Raw genomic sequence first — 20,298 nt, 5'->3', positions numbered from 1 at the left:
ATTATAACCTCCCTTCCAGGATTAACAGAGGAGCAAAAGAATTTGCAGTATGGAATCAGGGGACTCAGTGTAGTTCCCAGTCTCCCTGTGGTTTAGTTCAGGGATGAGGGAGATGCTTTCCTAGCCTCAGTTTCTTCATTGTTTTAAAAAATCATTTTTTATTCAATGTATTTAAACTAAACTAAAAAACAGTTGACTTAGTTTTTAGACCCCCAAAACCTCTGCCTCTTACAGACATAATTTTGTTCTCTGTATCTATGAGCTTGCTTTTGTTTTTTAGATTTCCCACATTAGTGAAGTGAAGTCATATGACATTTGTCTTCCTTTGTCTAGCTTATTTGACTTAGCATAATATCCTCAATATCCCTGCAAGAGTTCATTCTGTTTTATGCCTGAATAATATTTCATTCCATTCTATCTATCTATCTATCTATCTATCTATCTATCTATCTATCTATCTATCATCTATCTATCTATCAATCATCTATCTATCTCTATCTATCATCTATCTATCTATCTATCTATCTATCAATCTATCTATCATCTATCTATCTATCTATCTATCTATCTATCTATCTATCTATCATCTATCTATCACAATTTCTTTGTCTACTGATGGACATATAGGTTGTTCCCATATACTAGCTCTTGTGAATGAATAATGCTTCAGTAAACATGGTGGGTACAGGTATCATTTTCAGATAAATAACCAGAAGTGGAATTGCTGGACCATATGATAGTTCTATTTTTCATTTTTTGAGAAAAATAATTTAAAAAATAGTGGCTGTATCAATTTACATTCCCAACAGTGCACAAGGGTTCCCCTTTCTCTGTGTACTCGCCCACACTTGTTATTTCTTGTCTTCTTGATAGTAGCCATTTTAACAAGTATGAGGTAGTAAGTAGCATATGTGGTTTTGATTTGCATTTCCCTGGAAGTTAATGTTGTTAAGCATCTTTTCATGTACCTGTTGGCCATCTGTATGTCTTCTCTGGATAAATGTTTATTCAGATCTTCTGCCCATTTTTAATTGGATTTTCTTTTTGCTGTTGCATTATATGAGTTTTTAATATATTTTGGGTATTAGCCCATTATCAGATGCATAATTTGCCAATATTTTCCCCAATTCAGTGGGTTGCCTTTTCATTTTGTTGATGGTTTCCTTCGCTGTGCAGAACCATTTCAGTTTGCTATAGTACTACTTGCTTATTTTTGCTTTGGTGTCAGTTTCTCCATCTTTGATGGAGGCCAAATGAAATGCATGGGTATTTTATGATTCATACATACTTTGAGGGGGGCTTCTCAAGAGCTACTGCTTAGCAATGTTGGGGCTGGCTTGTCTTGTCTGCCCCAACCAGGCTCAGTCAATGCCTGTCATCTTCCTGCCCGGGCTACTAAGCTAGAGCTTTGCTTAAAATTTAGAGGGTGAGTCTTCTAGAAGTCACAAAGAAGGGTATGTTGATAAGGAAAACATTTTGATTTAGCTATATAAAAGTCCCCATATCAAAATGAAAATCATTGCCTTTTAGTTCCAAGTAGTGTGTCTAACAGACTTCCCTGCCCCTTTTTCTCAATTCTTGAGTGTCCTTGACTCCTTCCTATTTTCTTGGCTCACCCCCACCTTTGCTGGTTGGTTCCCACCCCAAGAGTGAGGCCAGGTGGTGGCTGAGGAGGAGAGGGATGGAGCAAGTTGGCAACGGGAGAGGCTGAATGACTTTTTTAGAGCCACAGAGACAGTGGGGGTGGGTGGCTGAGGCAGATGGCACCTCAGTCCTCTTGCTCAGTGTCCACTGTTTCTTACCACGACACACTTCACTCATTGCAGGTGAATTTTCTCTCTTGCCAAACACAAAATATGTTTATTTCACATTTAAAAAATCTTGATTCTGTAGAGTTATATATGGACTGAGCAAAACAGGGGTCAACAAATAAAGAAGGGAGGAAAAGAAAATGGCGTTTATGATGCACTTGCTGCATGCCTGCAACTATATGGAGCATTTCTATGATTTTTATTTTTATTTTTTAAGTGAGAGGAGGGGAGATAGAGAGACAGACTCCCACATGTGCCCTGACGGGGATCTACCCAGTAACCCCCCCCCCCCCCGTCTTGGGCCAATGCTTGATTCAGCTGGGCTATTTTTAGTGCCTGAGGCTGATGCTTGGACCAACTGAGCTATCCTCAGTGCCCAGGGCCAGCACTCAGACCAATCAAACCACTGGCTGCAAGAGGGGAAGAGGGACAGAAGGGGGAGAGGGAGTGGAAGGGAAAAGAAGCAGATGGTTACTTCTCATGTGTGCCCTGACTGGGGATTGAACCCGAGATTTCCACATGCCAGGCTGATGTTCTATCCACTGACCCAACTGGCCAGGGCCATTTCCCAGGATATTTTATATGATCCTGATAATAATACTTGAGAGGCATCTGCTATTATTCCTTTTTACTAATGAAGAAACCAAAACTTAAAAAAGTCAGTTTACTTGTCCAAAGATCCTCAGGAAGTAAGAACAGAATTGATTCAGTGGCTTCCTACAGCTGAATTAAAGATCTCTCTCCTGCAAGCTTCCGTGGTTAGGATGGGAGACTAAACAAGACTTACCTCTCTCCAGTCTCTCTCTGCTCATCATTCATTCATTCTGTGAATACCTGATAAGCATTTACTCTATGCCAGGCAGTATTTTAGGCCCTGGGGATATAGCAATGAGAAAAATAACAATTAAAATCTTTCTCTTTGTAGAACTCAAGTTTCACTGGGGGCTGGAGAGGGAAGTGAAGAAATAAACTATAAATAAAATGATAGGTTGAATTATTTGAACTTGCTAGTATTCCACCATTTGACCTATAAAAATAGCCATTTTATACAGTCTAATCTGCTAAGTAAAATATAAGCTGGTGACAGTGCTGTGGAGAAAAATAAAGCTGGGTGTGGTGGGTTAGAGGGTCCTTGGTTAGAAGGTGTTGCTTCTCTACTGCTTTGCAAAGGAGTCTTTCTAGCACGCTCGCTGACCGTGCACACCCTTGTCTCCACGGAAACATCCCAGTGTTGAGGAGCAGTTCCAGCTCCTTCCTGGACACTTGAGGTCCTTCATGCTCCACCTCTTGTCTCCTCCGCCTGTCTCTCCATCTCTGTCCCTCCACCAGTCCCACAGTTCCCAGAACACAGCCTGCTCTGTCTGCCAGGGCAGCTGGCCCTGGATGAAACTGCCCTCACGCCTTTATCTGCCAGCCCTCAGGTCCAGCTGGGGTGTCAGTGCCTCCGAGTGCCTTCCTGAACCCACCTGCCTCCTCTCAGGCAGTTTTAATTGCTCCCTCCCCTGCACTCACACACCACTTTATTACAGCACTTAAAACTGCTCTTCTCTTTAGAAGATGCCGTGATTTATTCATGTGCCTTATTAATGGTCCTGTTCCCAAGGGTTGGTGTGGGCCGGGTAGGAAACAAGACTCAGGACACACTTGATGAGTGAATGAAGGAAGGAAGGAATGCTGAATGGGAGCTGCAGGGAGTGGAGAATCAGGAAAGGTGGGGGCTTTATGGAGAGGGTTAATGGAAGCAGACCTTAAAGATGGGGTATCACCCGAGGGAGATGGGAGAAAGGGGAGGCCCTTGCCCAACCAAACCTGCCCATACCTGTTCATACCTGTTCACACCTGCCCATGTGTATCACCTCCCATGCCACATGTGGCACCAGTTCCTGTCTTCTGGTTCCAATGGACTTGATTTTCCTATGACCTTGTGCTCACCTCCCTCTCTTTGTCCTCCCAGAGCTAAGCATCCTTCAGGGAGGCCTCTCCCAGTGGTCCAGCTCCAGTAGCTGCCCTCCAGCGCCCAGCTCTTCCCTCGCCGCTCTGACGCTGGCTGGGTGGTAGCACACAATGGCTTAGCTGATGGTTTGGGATCAGACTTTCTGTGTTTGAATCCTGGCTGTGACGTTGGCCACGCTGGGTTTTTTCCCATTACATCTCTGTCATTATTCTGTAAAGCGGGGATAATCTTCCTCCTGACTCATGATGCATTGGGAAACCTGCAGGAACTAACATCCCTTGAGCTCCAGCCCAGAGCTGGGCACCTAGTAAGTGCTCAGCATTCATTCTCATTGCCATGGTGTCCCTTTCCTGCTGGGCTGGCTCCACGAGGTGAGCGGTCCTCTGGGCTGTGATTCTGCGTGGCAGGCGTGTGCAGGAGGAGGCGTGTGCCTGGCAGCGGCTGCGGAAGGAGGGCTTCCAGGAGGGAGCAGAGTGGGCAGACTGGAGCTGGACTGAGTACCGAGGACACCAGCGTGACAGGGGAGGGGGACGATCCAGCATGGCAGGGCTTGACTGTGGGGAGGAGAGACCGAGCCCCTTGTTTTCGGTGGGATGAAGACCAGTCTCTCCCTGGCAAATGTTGACAAGTGACTCTCCTCCCATCTGGGAACAAGGTTGCCAGAGCAGCTAGCAATTCCCGGAGCCCACAGTTTTGGCTTCTTGCCGAAATGCTTTTCTCCGCGAGATTACATATTCTGGGCCACGTCCCTTCCATCGACACTTCCTCCCTCACTTTACTCCTTTTCTTTCTCCTCCATCATAAAATCTCCAGAAACAGGTTTTGTTCAAAGTGAATGAGGCAATAAATTCTCTGTTTCTGACAGGCTGACAAGAGAGATAAATTCTGTAATGGGAGATGCAGCCCCGTTCTCCTGCCCTGTGGCGCTGAGGCTGATGTTAAGGTCTGTCCAGGGAAGAGGGTACTATCTAAGAGGAAAGGGAAAAGAGGTGCCACATGCCCCGGGGCCCACCTTGGAGACCTCAGTGCAGCTGCTACTCAGCTCACGTGGGATCTCAGCCCTTTATCAATTTGCTCATGACCAAGGCAGGTCTTCTGGTTTGTCTGCTTAGCTAACTGACAGCTGGGTGGAACAAGCCTCATTCACTTACTCATTCATTCATCCATTCATTCATTCTCCTGTCCATCTATTCATTCAGTAATCACATAGCCTGCATGACAGATACCTAGTTCACTTTTTTAAAAAAGTCTTCCCATAAAAAACCAAAAGTATCTTCAATTCAAATCATAGCAAAAGATTGTTATCCTCAGTAAGTGAAGAACTCATACAAATCACTAAGGTAGGAATGCATGTTGGTGCAGCCACTGTGGAAAGCAGTATGGAATTACCTCAAAAAATTAAATGTGGAACTGTCTTTTGACCCAGCAATTTCACTTTTGGGAATTTATATGAAGAAACCCGAAACACTAATTTGAAAGAATATATGTATCCTTATGTTCATTGTAGCATTATTTACAATAGCCAAAATTTGGCAGTGTCCCAAGTGCCTATCAGCATGTGGATGAGTGGATAAAAAGCTGTGGTACATTTACAGAATGGAATACTGCTCAGCTCTAAAGAAGAAGGAAATCTTACCTTTTGTGACAGCATGGATGGACCTGGAGAGTATTAGGCTAAGTGAAATAAGCCAGGCAGAGAAAGACAAATACCATATGATTTCACTCATATGTGAAATCTAATGAAGAAAAATAAACCAATAAACAAAACAGAAACAGATTCATAAGTACAGAGAACAGATTGACAGCTGTCAGAGGGCTGGGGGGTTGGGAGGTTGGGTTAAAAAGGTGAAGGGATTAGGCAAAAAAAAAAAAAAAGCCTCATAGACACAGAGCTGCATGGTGATTACCAGAGGGAAAGAGGGGTGGGGGGAGGAGGAGAGGGTAAAGGGGGATATATGATGCTGGAAGGAGACTTGACTTGGGCTGTTGGACACACAATACAATATACAAATGATATATTATAGAGAACTGTATACCTGAAATCTATATAATTCTATTAACCAATGTCACTCCAATAAATTTAATAAAAAATAAAATTAGATCATTAAGAAAAAGAGGCAACTTAATAGGAATCTGGGCAAAAGATATAAACAAACCATTCATAAAAAGGGACTACAGAGTGATCTAAGACCAAGGACATGTAAAAAGGTTTAGGCACACTATTGACGAGAGAAGTATACATGGAAATGTCACTGGGGTGCCACCTCCCTCCCCACCGCAGACTGCTCAAGCCTGGGGGACAGAGGGCAGAGTGTGCGGTGGTGCAGGTGTGTGGGGGATCTGGAGGGTGGTTGGCTCTCTCTCAACACTGCATCCACCGTGCAGGTCTGCCTCTAGAAGGTTGTCTCACCTCTGCATGTACAAGGTTCTCTATGTATAAGGTTGTTCATGGAAGTGTTTTCTGTATTATCAAAGATTAGAGGCCCTGGCCGGTTGGCTCAGTGGTAGAGCATCGGCCTGGTGTGCAGATGTGCCGGGTTCGATTCCCGGCCAGGGCACACAGGAGAAGCGCCCATCTGCTTCTCCACCCCTCCCCCTCTCCTTCCTCCCTGTCTCTCTCTTCCCCTCCCGCAGCCGAGGCTCCATTGGAGCAAAGATGGCCCCGGGCGCTGGGGATGGCTCCTTGGCCTCTGCCCCAGGCGCTAGAGTGGCTCTGGTTGCAACAGAGCGACCCCCGGGAGGGGCAGAGCATCGCCCCCTGGTGGGCAGAGCGTCGCCCCCTGGTGGGCGTGCCGGGTGGATTCCGGTCAGGCACATGCGGGAGTCTGTCTGACTGTCTCTCCCTGTTTCCAGCTTCAGAAAAATACAAAAAAAAAAAAAAAAAAAAAAAGATTAGAGACAGCCTGAATGTCCATCACTAGGGGATTAAGTAATTGATGGTAGATCTGTATAATTGAACACTACATAGTCAGAAAAGAGCAAAAAGGTAATAGAGAGTACCTGTATACACCTGGATGCACTCAATATCCATTGAGCTCCAAGATACATTAAAAATTCTTCTTCTTATTATTATTTTTTGAATTTATTGGGGTGACATTTGTCAATAAAACCATACAGATTTCAAAGATACATCTCAATAAAACATCATCTGCACACTGCCTCATACACTCACCAACCAAAGTCAAGTCTCTTTCTGGCCCCATTTATCTGCCCATCTCCCTCTCCCCCCTCCTTTCCCTCTGGCCACCACCATACTGTTGTCCATGTCTGTGTGTCATATATATCTATATCCTTTTTTGCTTAATCTTGTCACTTTTTTCACCCAACCCCCCTCAACGCCTTTCCCCTCTGATAGCAGTCAATCTGTTCTATGTATCTCTACTTTTGTTTCTGTTTTGTTTGTTAAATTATTGTGTTCACTAGATTTCACATAAAGATCACATCACATGGTATTTCTCTTTCTCTGACTGACTTGTTTCACTTAGCGTAATAATTTTGAGGTCCATCCATGTTGTTGAACAGGGTAAGAATTTCTTCTGTTTTGCAGCCAAGTGGCATTGCATTGTGTAAATGTACCACTGCTTGTTTTTTTTTTAAGTGTAAAGGACAAGGCATGCCATTGAATGGAATGTATATATATATTCATTTTTTTTACTTTTATATAAATAGTAGCATGATTTGTATTATGAACAATACAAAATAGGTAGCATGCACATTATATATTCATATGCACATATATACCTATATGCTTCTATGCATTTGCTTCTGGGAAGACAAAAACCTGTGAACAATGGCTGCTTCTGGGGAGCAGAGTCAGGAGCTGGGGGCTGGGAGGCATGGGCAGGAAGAGGACTAGATACCTCTTTGTACATTTTGGATTTTGACTATTTTGAATGTATTGCCTATTTTAAAAAAGTTACTCTCATTGACATTTTAAAACAGAGAGATGTAAAGAAGAAGTCCTCTGTCGAGGTCTGGGAGTAATAGGTCAGGTGAGGAATGGAGGAAGGGTCTACAAGGGCTAGTACCCAGAGAAATCGCGGCACAAACTATGCTCTCACACCCAGTCGCATGGTCCCCAGGCATGGCTGGAGCATAGTTTTGGGAGATCTTCATAAAAATGTGGCTGGTGAGAAACAGTAAATGGATAAAATAGACATAATGATTTTGGCTTTTATTTCAACAAAGAACTACTGAGGTTTTAAGCAGGGGTGAGGCATAGGTCATATTTTAGGCAGAACTTCCTGGAGGCAGTGATCTGGGAAGAGGGAATGTGCCTGATTCCGTACCTCGCTTTTCCAGGCCTTTGCTCATTTCACCTTCAATAACTCTGACAGATAGGTGCAATTAATTCTAGTATACCTGGCAAACTGAGGCTCAGGATAGTTGAGTAAACTGGTCTAAATTCTTACAGTTTAAGGTCAGGATTCAAACTCAGGTCCACGTGGCTGGAGCCTGAGCTCTGAAAAGAGCTCTGTGTGCTCTGTGTGTGCTCAGAGGTCTTTGAGAGTTGTGATAACAGTGGCCAAGCATCAGGCCACTTTAACTTCAAGTATTTGACCAGTTAAGTCAATGGATGCATAGGCAAGATCTTAGGAGCAAACTCCCGCCACCTCACTGACACCCAGCTCTGGTCATAGGCAGCATACTTTCTTGATCTTATCCATTGGAAGAGAAGCAGCGCATTTCTTTATGACCTATTTTCCTCTTCTAAAGACATAGCAAAGGTCAGAGGCAGACATCCCACAGGCCTTTTCGAGAAGGGTTAGGAAGAGGCTCCCTGCAGATGGGGTCTGGGGGAGATGCATTTGGCTCCAATTAAGCCGAGCCTTCTGGGTTTCCTGGTCATTTGGTTTGCATTTTCCTGTCATTTCTCTGCCTGCATTTTTTTGTGTGTGTGACTCTCATTTTATAAATATGAAAACTGAGACTCAAAGAGGCAACAGTTCACCCAAGGCTACCTGGTTGGTCAATGGTGAGGTCAGCCCCTGCCTTTGGGCTCCAGATTTTTCTACCCCAGCCTGCTTCCTTTTCTTACTATTAATGGGAGTTTGATTTCTTATGAAACAAACGCATAATTTGTGATTTCTTTCACAGACAAATCCAGGTTCTCCTTGGGGTGACGCTATTTTCCCTGTGTCCAGGTGTCAGGCCTATCAGATGCTGGGCCCGGGGGCAAACTGGGTGCCTGCTGGAGGCTGGACCAGCAGCCGCATGGACAATAGGCAGCTCAGGAACAAGGCGCTGTCTGGGTCTCCGCTGGTTTAATTAGGAGCTGGGGGAGGGGTATACTGGGGAGAAGAAGAGTGCATTGTGTCCAGAGAGCTGGCGAGGTCAGCCGCGGAGGTTGGGAGGGGCCTGGGAACGAGAGGTCGCTTGGTCTACCTCTGGGGAAGGCCCGGGCTCCCGGCAGGTCCCTGTGGATGCTGTGGGGGACACCCGGTGATGTGACTGACATTCACACCCTTGTCTGCCTCCTCAAATGCTGTCACCCTCCTGGCTGGGAATGGAAGGCCTCCAGACTACATCTAGGCTCCCCTGATTTCCCAAAGCCCATCCCTGAGGTGCAGATCTCAGCTCTGCCACTCACTCACTCTCTGACCTTGGGTGAGCCCTGTCAAGTGTCTGAGCTGTAACTGTTTCTATCTATATGCATAAATGGGAGAAAGCTGTGCTTGCTTTCTTACCTCCACAACATTTCGGAGAGAACCAACTAGCTAAGCGGATGAGATGCCGTTTGAAAATTGCCAGGTGCTGTGCAGGGTACGCACCAACACTGATAATAATGCCACCACCCCTGCCACGGGCACTGCCTTCAACACCCACGGCAGCCCAGCGCCCCATGGCATCCTCTTTGACGGGGATCATTGGGGTTGTCTTGATTTTCTTTAAGTTTTCAACTGAAAGTACTTTATTATGTCTCTGATTCTAAAAGAAGTACAGGTTCACTGTACAATACTCATGACTTTTTTTTTTTAAGAAAAAAATTAAGATTTCTAGGCTTGACATTGTCACCATATGAGTTTGGGGTTGTCATTACTCTGGCTTTGGCTTCCCTATATAGCCACTATATCAAAATTACAAATGTATATAGTATGGACACTGCCCCTATTTCATCCAGGGCTCGGGACAGACGTCACCAGTGGGTCACAGTGTTTTTCTTTCCTGCTGTACCTGGATGCTGCTTCAGAGTCCTTCTCAACACAACCTCTCCTCTGTCAAAGAGGCTGGGGAAGAAGTCTGCTGTCCACAGATGACGGGCTGGGCTGCGATGTTCTCTGACACTTTGGAGGAGAGAGGCCCAGGGTTCAGACCCCGGAGGGGAACCTGGAGAGTCCCTCTCTCTGTCCCAGTGAAATAGGGAGTTTCCTTTCATCTGGTTCAAGCATCTCAAGTATTGTGCAGCAGATATTTGAGGCTTCCACTGGGGAGTTCCCTGAAAAATTTTTAAGAAATTAAAAAAAAAAAAAAAAAAAAAAAGAGAAAAAAGCACTGACTCTTGCAAAGTCAATGGAATGCAAGTGAGTGTCTTAATAAATTCACACCCACACATATGCTCCTCCTGCAACTCAACATGAAACTGGGTGGGGTGGAATATTTTCAAAGCCCTGTCTTCCAGAGAGCAGACTGTGTGGGCCAGGAGCTGATGTAAGGAGGGCCTTCCTTCGTGGAGGCGTGAGCGGGTATTCCTCACTCACCTGGAATGTGAATTAGCATGACCCCCTGCTTACAATGAGGAAACTGAGACCTGGAGAACAGAAGTTAGTTGTCCACGGTTGTTGGCTTGTGAGTGATAAAGCAGGGAGCAGAACCCAGCTTCTGGAGCCTGTGCTGTTCTGGGGAAACCAACAACATACCAAGCAGAAGCCCCCTCAGTTTAGAATATTTCTATGATGTGGAGTGTTTCCTCATCATTGGGGCTGGGAAAGCATCCTCCCAGTGTTCTCCTCCACAGCCACCATCCATGTGACCGTGCGTCTGGTGGTCAGAGCCCTTTCCCTCTCTGACGTGCTTGCGGCTGTAGAGTGAGAATCAGGCAGCACAGGGAGCCAGGAAAGTGGGTTCCTGCTCCCCGCCAGACTTGAGTCTCTGCATCAAACAGAGGGCGCCCTACGGGCAGCCCTGGCACAGCCGTTAAGGACATGGGTCCTGAAGCCAGCCTGTTCGGGTTCTCTTCCTCCATTCTGCCACATACTAGCTGTGCAGCCATGAATCCCTCTGTGCCTCAGTTTTCTTGTCTGCTAAGTGAGCATAATAGCATCCTCTACCTCCTAGGGTTGATGTGAATTCATCCACATGGAGGAACTACGACAGTGCCAGTCTACACCAGTGTGGTGTCCAGGAGGAGTCTCCCCAGAACGTGCCCCCCGCCTGGCATGCTGGTTATTATTTTGAGCTGAAATCAAAGCCCAAAAACTCATAAAGAGGTTTTCTTTTTTCTCTTTTTTTCTTTCTCTTTCTTTCTTTCTTTCTTTCTTTCTTTCTTTCTTTCTTTCTTTCTTCTTTCTTTATTTCTTCCTATACCTCCTTTCTTCTTAAAAAGATTGATATAGAAAGATCTGCTTCGGGAAGGGAACTTCAATATAATCACCTTAACATATTGAGTATGGTACGCAGGAAGGGTCCATGCAAGTCTGTCCACTCATTTCCCTTCTGCCCATCGTTTCTGAGTGGCCTAGTAAGAATTTGTTTGCCACTTCTTTGCTGCCTGTGAATTGTGATTTCTTCTTAGAAATCCCAGAACCCTTCCCTCCTTTTATCCATTGTCCAAAATGACATACATAGTTCATTTTGCAGCGTTATCTTTGGGATTTTCATGCTTATGTGAATTCCCCCTGCACATGCATTAAAATGTGATTTTCTCCTGTTAATTGTCCCTGTTAATTTGATTATTGGCCCAGCTAGAAGAACTTAGAAGGTAGAAAAATTATCTTTTTATGCCCCCATAGTAGGCACTCAGTGAGTGTTATGACAGAAATGACCCTGCTTCTCAGGGGTTGGATCCACGCAGAGGGAAGAGCTGTGACTTGGCATGGGGTCCTTTCACTGCAGCAAAAGCAGCTAGCCTAGCGGCTTTACTCTGGGGTGCTCTTCAAAGAAGCTGTGGAGCTTCATTCTAATATTTGGGCGAAGTTCAGTGATATTGCTCCTCCTCCAGGAAGCCCTCCTGGATGAGCAGGCTGGCTTGCCCTTGCTCCCTGCTGCGGGCTCTCAGCCTCCAATGCTGATGCCACCCTTTGGCCTCAGACAAAGCGGGCACCAGCAGTGGCAGCAGCCGGGCAGGCTCGGTGGCTTTTAAGAAGCTGGAGCTCCTGGGAGCCGAGCTGGGCTGGTCTGCTTTGAATGATATTTGCATTGCAATAGGCAAGCCTAGCCTTCAATACAGGCCCCTTCTCTTTTGACAGGACAGCCTCACAATTGCCTATTGACCGGGCACCTGTTCCTGCCCCAGACATTATGCAAATGCCAGCCAGGAGCGAAGCCGACAGCCCCCAGGGCCATTGTGCATTGAACCCTGATGGCGCCCTGCCAGCTCCCAGCCAGCCTTTGTTCCAGGGCTGCACAGAGCCACCCCCCTACCTCCGCCTCGAGGTGCCCCGCTGAGGAGCTGCCTGCTGACAGCTACTTGGGTCCTTGCACCTGAAGAAAGACCCTGTGAGCTGGAGGCTGGCCCATGCTGAACTCGGGCTGGGGGCCCTTTAAGTCCCTGGGGACTGCTGAGAGGGGCCTCCTGGCAAGCGGAGGAGGGGGCAACCATGCCATCTGGGGGAGGGGGGATTATAATAATCACTCTCACATCTGCTGAGGGCCTTCCAGTGTGCAAAACCCCCTTGTGGCCGGTCTCCCTGAAAGGCACACCTGTCCCTTGAGGAGGTGGGCAGGGCAGAGGGCTGTGTGCCTTTCACACAGGAGGGGATTTAGGCCCCCTGTGGGGAGTTGGCTGATGCCACAGAGTCAGGGGGCAAGAGGACTCAGACCCAGGGTTGTTTGTGTCTCTGCCTCCTGGCCTTTGGAAGCACAGGGCTACTCTGGTCTCCCTCTTCTTGTCTACCTGTCCTTGCTCATGACTATGACATCCTAAGCCACCATGGAGACATGCACATCATGCTTCCGGCTTACCTTCTCTCTTTTATTTCCTCATCTTCTATACTCTTAGCTTCACTTTCTTTCACCTGGTGGGTTCTTAAGACATGACACAGGGACCAGAAACATCAGTATCACCAGGAATAGTCTGTCAGAAATGCCAGTTACTGTACCCTGGCCCAGACTTACTGAATCTGAAGCGCTGGGTTTGGGTCTGTGCTCTGACGCATGGGAAAATCCGAGGCCGCTGACCCAGATGGTCATTACCACTCCTTTCTCCATTCACCTCTGGCTGACACAACTTCCTTGCCCACAGCTGGGCCCCTCCTCTCCTAACCACCATTCCCACTTTCACTTCTAGGCTCCTGCTGTTGGTCGTAGGGAACATGATTGAGTACCTGCCTGGTCCCAGGTGCAGAGCATCCAAATGAATGAGGCATACCTTCCAGAAGCTCAGTCTGGTGAGGGCTCAGCACCTGTATCCTTCAGTTATTTCAAAGCAGCATTCTAGTGCTTTGGTAGAGGTCAGTGATGGGCGTGGCGGAGTGCAGGGGACAGCAGTCCAAGACCTCAGGGAGGCCCCTGCTATACACATGGTCTAGCTGGGGTAGCAAAAGAAGGAAAAGTGATGTTGAGGTGACTCGAGTGGCCCAGATGACACAATCTCCATGAGCTGTCATTCCATGTGGTGATGGCTGCTTGTGTCTAGAGGAGGTTCGTACTTTGGGAGGCAGAGGGTTGGAGGCTGCTGAGACATCCTGAAGATACAAGTCAGAACAGGGGAAGGATGCACGAGCTGGAGCCACTTCACACAGATATCAAGATTGGAGCTTTCTAATTGTCGTGGGGCTGCCAACCTGCAGCTGCGGCAGCAGACGTCCTGGGTCCGGCGGGACTCCCGGTCCCCCTCCCACCGCTGTGCTTAGTCCAGCTGCTTCTGCTCTCTTCCCTTGTTTCAGAAGAGACACCAGGATGGAAGGGAGGGCAGGAACAGGGCAGAGCACCGGGGTGATCCTGGGCGTCATCCAGCTGCCCCCCACCAGCCCCTTGGCCCTGGCCATCTTTCACCCGATGCCAAAGTGCTTTAAAGAGTTTGGCCCAAAGCAGGGAAATCTGATCTGATGAGAGAGGCCAGGGCAAGATTTTCAGAGCCAAATGTTGCTCTAGTCTCACAATTTGTCTTCCTGAAGTGCTGACAGAGTGCTCTTTGCCTAAAAGACAAATCTAAAAGGGAAGTAAATAAAGCCAGCCCTCTGCAAACCATGTTCCTTAGTGCGGCACTCAAGGCCCTTTAGGACCTGGTCCCTTGACCTCTCCAACTGGTCACACCTCTAAGGCTCTGCCAGGTGGGTCCTCCACCTGAGGGGGGCAGAAGGTGTTGCTTCAACACTGCTTCCTTTTGGGACTGTTGGATTCACTTCTACTCATGTTTACAGGTTCTCCCCACGTGTCTGTTAATAAAACACTTATTAAGGTCCTCCTGTATGCCAACGTTCTGGGCTTTAGTGGTAAGATGCTGAGTGAGAAACTGCCCCCTCTCCAGGTATTCTCAATCTGGTGGAAGCAGCAGGCTACTACATGATGTGGCCTGAATGGTTAAGCTGGACTGGGAAAGGAGGGCTACAGGAATTTGAATGAACTCCAGTTGGTGACTGCTCAATTTAGAATGGATTATGTCCTGATAAACCCACTGTCAATTGAAAATATTGGAAGTCAAAATGTATTTAATACATATAACCTACAGAACATCACAGCTTGGCCTAGCCTACCTTACATGTATTCAGAACACTTATATTAGCCTGCAATTGGGCAAAATCACATAACACAAAACCTATTTTATGGTAAAGAGTTCAATATCTCATGTAATTTATTATGCAAATTACTTTTGCACCATTATAAAGTAAAAAAATTGTAAGTCGAATCATCACAAGTCAGGGACCATTTGTAGTTTAGTTAAGAGGGGCTAAGGGAGGGGAACTCAGTGACTGCCCTTCCTGTATGTGTGCATAGGGGTATTACCCTCATTACCTCCAGAATGGAGAGTATAGCGGGAAAGAGGCAAGCTGGGATCAGATGGGAAGGTGACAGGTTGGGTTTTATCTGAGCTGAGTTTGAGTTCTTTGTGGCACAGGGAGAAAGAGACACCCACTGGTAGCCGGATGAAGGGCCTGGCCTTCAGGGGGGTCTGGGTGGAGGCTGACAACAGAATACTGAGGCGACAGTGGGCCTTGGGCAGACCCTCCTTCCCCCTGACAAGAGGCAGGGCAGTGTCTGCTCTGGCTTTTGGGTTTCCATCCTATGTTTTGTCCCCATCATAGCGCTGAGTGTGCTGTCTTGCTTGAGTGGCCCCACTGGTGTGAAGGCAGCAGGGAAGATGGGGTGAAAAGCCCTGGTTCCTGGACTGCTGGGGTCTAGTCGCTGGTGGAGGCCTTGCTGCCTCTGCAGAGTCCCCTGTGTGGCCCTCACTGGTCCACTCAGACTTGGAGGAGATATCTAAAAGCAGTATTGGGAAGGAGAGGGACCACATGACCCCTGCTGCCAGTGCCGTGCCCCTCTCCCCACACCAGCAGCAGCGAGGCGCAGAGCCACACCGAGACGAAGGTGATGCTGCCCCCACTTCACAGGGCAGGAAACTGAGGCTCAGGAGGAAGCCGTTGTGATGTTCCTGGTTATACAGTGACGATAGAACAGCAACGGCACTTTGAGAGGATCAAAGGCCAAGATCTATTTCTGCAGGTAGGGGAACGGAGTCCCACAGCGGGGACACCCCTTGCCCAAGCACACGCAGGGAAACCGTGTCCGGGCTTTTGGCTCAGTGCCCGTTCCACTGCATTGTTCCATTGTCTAGGATGAGTGGTGTTCTTGGCAGGCTTGGGCTTCTGACCTTCAGGACAAAGAGCCCCATCAGGCTTCAATAACTGCCCGGCCCAGACCCCAGGCTGCTCAGCTCTCAGTAGAATGAGTTTGGGAACCAACCCACTCAGGCCAGTTCTACCTACCTCACAGGCATCAGCTGAGAACCTGCTGGGCATATGGTACAGGATGTATTTGGTGCAGGTTATGGTGATGAATCTTTCCAGCAACTTTCAGCAACAAAAAATCCTCCTCCCCTTTGCCAGACAGGGAAGCCGAGGGCAAAGGCATTGAGCTCTGGTGCTCTTGTCAGCGGTGGATGACGCAGGGCTAGAAGCAGGGCTTGAAGTAGGCAGCCTGCCCCCCGCCCCCCGCCACCGAGCACGGTCTTCTTGCCAGTTCCCGCAGCTCCTAACTTCCAGAAGGGGACCTCGGGGTCCCCTGAGCTCAGGCACTTGTTTCTCAAGCTCCACTGCTGGGCCCTGCCCTTTGGGTTTATTCCCCCCGACCCCGGCGAGGGGAGGCAGCTTTGGGCTGAGTGGCCCAGAACTAGACCCAGCTCGGACACCATGGCCCTGGGTACCCTGGCCAGGCCCTCCTCCCTCCTGTGACCCCAGTTTTCCCATGTGTTCCATGTTGGGCTGCTCTGTACAGGCAACAGTCCCCTTCAGCTTGGACTACCGCTTCCTCCTGGGAGCTGGCTGTCCCTGGCTGGAGCACGGCGTGACTTTCTCTCTGTGGCTTTGTAACACGTCCCTTGGCTTCCCCTCTCCTGGTCACCAGTCCCTAGTTTATAAGCCAGATAAACTGTATTTTCTTTGTGAATCAAAAGTGGGTGGAGAATAATGGAGTTGGGCCCCCTTCCCTAGGCTGTCGCAAGAGAAAACCACCCAGCCGAGGGGGCTCTTGGAGGACTCTTCAGAGGTGGTATAAAGCCAAGAGGGGACCTGTGGGCTTTTGTCCCTCGAGGGGTGTCCCCTCCTCTTCCACGGCTTTCTGTTTTCCAAGGGCCTGGCTGCTCTCCTTCCCGAGGACAGCCCGTCAGCTCTCCTCAGCTCTCCCTAAGTTGCTGGGGGGGGGGGGGGGGGGAGGGCGGAGGCCACGCTCAGGGTCACTGCTGTCAGATCCTGACTTCGGTGCGCTCACCGGGGCCCACTCTGGACAAGGCCCTGGGCCAAGCTCTTCTACTTTTCCTCTCTTTCTCTCTTTTTACCACAAGCTCAGTTTTATCCTCGCATTTATAAGGGAAGGCACTGAGGTTCAGTGCAGTGAAATTTGCAGCCTGGGGCTGTGAACTGGTGTGAGACTGAGCCCCGGCTGGGACCAGAGCCGGGGTGAGTGAGACTGAGCCCCGGCTGGGGCCGGAGCCGGGGTGGGACTGAGCCCCGGCTGGGGCCGGAGCCGGGGTGGGACTGAGCCCCGGCTGGGACCGGAGCCCGGGTGAGACAGAGCCCCGGCTGGGACCGGATCCGGGGTGGGACTGAGCCCCGGCTGGGGCCGGAGCCGGGGTGGGACTGAGCCCCGGCTGGGACCGGATCCAGGGTGGGACTGAGCCCCGGCTGGGACCGGATCCGGGGTGGGACTGAGCCCCGGCTGGGACCGGAGCCGGGGTGAGACAGAGCCCCGGCTGGGACCGGATCCGGGGTGGGACTGAGCCCCGGCTGGGGCCGGAGCCGGGGTGGGACTGAGCCCCGGCTGAGGCCGGAGCCGGGGTGGGACTGAGCCCCGGCTGGGGCCGGAGCCGGGGTGGGACTGAGCCCCGGCTGGGACTGGAGCCGGGGTGGGTGGGACTGAGCCCCGGCCGGGACCGGAGCCGGGGTGAGACAGAGCCCCGGCCGGGACCGGATCCAGGGTGGGACTGAGCCCCGGCTGGGACCGGAGCCGGTGTGAGTGAGACTGAGCCCCGACTGGGGCCGGAGCCGGGGTGAGTGAGACTGAGCCCCGGCTGGGACCGGAGCCGGGGTGGGACTGAGCCCCGGCCGGGACCGGAGCCGGGGTGAGTGAGACTGAGCCCCGGCTGGAGCCGGAGCCGGGGTGGGACTGAGCCCCAGCCGGGACCGGAGCCGGGGTGAGTGAGACTGAGCCCCGGCTGGAGCCGGAGCCGGGGTGGGACTGAGCCCCAGCCGGGACCGGAGCCGGGGTGAGTGAGACTGAGCCCTGACTGGGGCCGGAGCCGGGGTGAGTGAGACTGAGCCCCGGCTGGGACCGGAGCCGGGGTGAGTGGGACTGAGCCCCGGCTGGGGCCGGAGCCGGGGTGGGTGGGACTGAGCCCCGACTGGGGCCGGAGCCGGGGTGAGTGGGACTGAGCCCCGGCTGGGACCGGAGCCGGTGTGAGTGAGACTGAGCCCCGACTGGGGCCGGAGCCGGGGTGGGACTGAGCCCCGGCTGGGGCCGGATCCGGGGTGGGACTGAGCCCCGGCTGGGACCGGATCCGGGGTGGGACTGAGCCCCGGCTGGGGCCGGAGCCGGGGTGGGACTGAGCCCCGGCTGGGACCGGAGCCGGGGTGGGACTGAGCCCCGGCTGGGACCGGAGCCGGTGTGAGTGAGACTGAGCCCCGGCTGGGACCGGAGCCGGTGTGAGTGAGACTGAGCCCCGGCTGGGGCCGGAGCCGGGGTGAGTGAGACTGAGCCCCGGCTGGGGCCGGAGCCGGGGTGGGACTGAGCCCCGGCTGGGACCGGAGCCGGGGTGAGACAGAGCCCCGGCTGGGACCGGATCCGGGGTGGGACTGAGCCCCGGCTGAGGCCGGAGCCGGGGTGGGACTGAGCCCCGGCTGGGACCGGATCCAGGGTGGGACTGAGCCCCGGCTGGGACCGGATCCGGGGTGGGACTGAGCCCCGGCTGGGACCGGATCCAGGGTGGGACTGAGCCCCGGCTGGGACCGGAGCCGGGGTGAGACAGAGCCCCGGCTGGGGCCGGATCCGGGGTGGGACTGAGCCCCGGCTGGGGCCGGAGCCGGGGTGGGACTGAGCCCCGGCTGAGGCCGGAGCCGGGGTGGGACTGAGCCCCGGCTGGGGCCGGAGCCGGGGTGGGTGGGACTGAGCCCCGACTGGGGCCGGAGCCGGGGTGGGTGGGACTGAGCCCCGGCTGGGACCGGATCCAGGGTGGGACTGAGCCCCGGCTGGGGCCGGAGCCGGGGTGGGACTGAGCCCCGGCTGGGACTGGAGCCGGGGTGGGTGGGACTGAGCCCCGGCCGGGACCGGAGCCGGGGTGAGACAGAGCCCCGGCCGGGACCGGATCCAGGGTGGGACTGAGCCCCGGCTGGGACCGGAGCCGGTGTGAGTGAGACTGAGCCCCGACTGGGGCCGGAGCCGGGGTGAGTGAGACTGAGCCCCGGCTGGGACCGGAGCCGGGGTGGGACTGAGCCCCGGCCGGGACCGGAGCCGGGGTGAGTGAGACTGAGCCCCGGCTGGAGCCGGAGCTGGGGTGGGACTGAGCCCCAGCTGGGACCGGAGCCGGGGTGAGTGAGACTGAGCCCCGGCTGGAGCCGGAGCCGGGGTGGGACTGAGCCCCAGCCGGGACCGGAGCCGGGGTGAGTGAGACTGAGCCCCGGCTGGGACCGGAGCCGGGGTGAGTGGGACTGAGCCCCGGCTGGGACCGGAGCCGGGGTGGGTGGGACTGAGCCCCGGCTGGGGCCGGAGCCGGGGTGGGTGGGACTGAGCCCCGGCTGGGGCCGGAGCCGGGGTGGGTGGGACTGAGCCCCGGCTGGGGCCGGAGCCGGGGTGGGTGGGACTGAGCCCCGACTGGGGCCGGAGCCGGGGTGGGTGGGACTGAGCCCCGGCTGGGGCCGGAGCCGGGGTGGGTGGGACTGAGCCCCGACTGGGACTGGAGCCGGAGCCGGGGTGGGACTGAGCCCCGGCCGGGACCGGAGCCGGTGTGAGTGAGACTGAGCCCCGACTGGGGCCGGAGCCGGGGTGGGACTGAGCCCCGGCTGGGGCCGGATCCGGGGTGGGACTGAGCCCCGGCTGGGACCGGATCCGGGGTGGGACTGAGCCCCGGCTGGGGCCGGAGCCGGGGTGGGACTGAGCCCCGGCTGGGACCGGATCCAGGGTGGGACTGAGCCCCGGCTGGGGCCGGAGCCGGGGTGGGACTGAGCCCCGGCTGGGACCGGAGCCGGGGTGGGACTGAGCCCCGGCTGGGACCGGAGCCGGTGTGAGTGAGACTGAGCCCCGACTGGGGCCGGAGCCGGGGTGGGACTGAGCCCCGGCTGGGACCGGAGCTGCTGCCTCCTTTCCTGTCATTCTTACAACCGTCTCATAATCCTCTTGTCCAATTTCCCCATGCTGAAGAGAAGGGAGCCCCAGCGCGGCTTCCGCTGGTGTCCAGGGACTGTGAACTCAGCGCCTGTGTCTGCAATAGCTCTTCTCAGCTTTTAGCACCTGGGAAGGGGCTGACCTGGCGGAGGGACTGCCGAGGAGAGTGTCCACTGCTATGACACTAATGCCAGTTATTACCCAAGTCTGAAGGACTCAACATTGGTTGTAGCCTTTAATTCCGGATACGGTGCTCAAGAAAATTCCAGAAACTATAGTCTCTTGCCTGTCTGGGTTTAAATCCTGGTCCCTCCCACACAACTGTGGGACTCTGGGCAAGGTAAT

The 20,298-nt window shown here is 52.3% G+C and overlaps 1 protein-coding gene across 1 annotated transcript; it reads right to left on the bottom strand.

Moving 5' to 3' along the window:
* Nucleotides 1-16,962: 16,962 nt before the first annotated feature.
* On the bottom strand, nucleotides 16,963-19,941 carry LOC136313661 (basic proline-rich protein-like). The gene has a single exon (XM_066244153.1). It carries the CDS (start codon nucleotides 19,939-19,941, stop codon nucleotides 16,963-16,965), a length of 2,979 nt encoding a protein of 992 aa, XP_066100250.1.
* Between the last annotated feature and the right edge of the window lie 357 nt (nucleotides 19,942-20,298).

Source organism: Saccopteryx bilineata, chromosome 9 (assembly GCF_036850765.1).
Source record: "Saccopteryx bilineata isolate mSacBil1 chromosome 9, mSacBil1_pri_phased_curated, whole genome shotgun sequence".
NCBI lineage: Eukaryota > Metazoa > Chordata > Mammalia > Chiroptera > Emballonuridae > Saccopteryx > Saccopteryx bilineata.
This window is presented reverse-complemented; position numbering and strand designations above follow the sequence as displayed.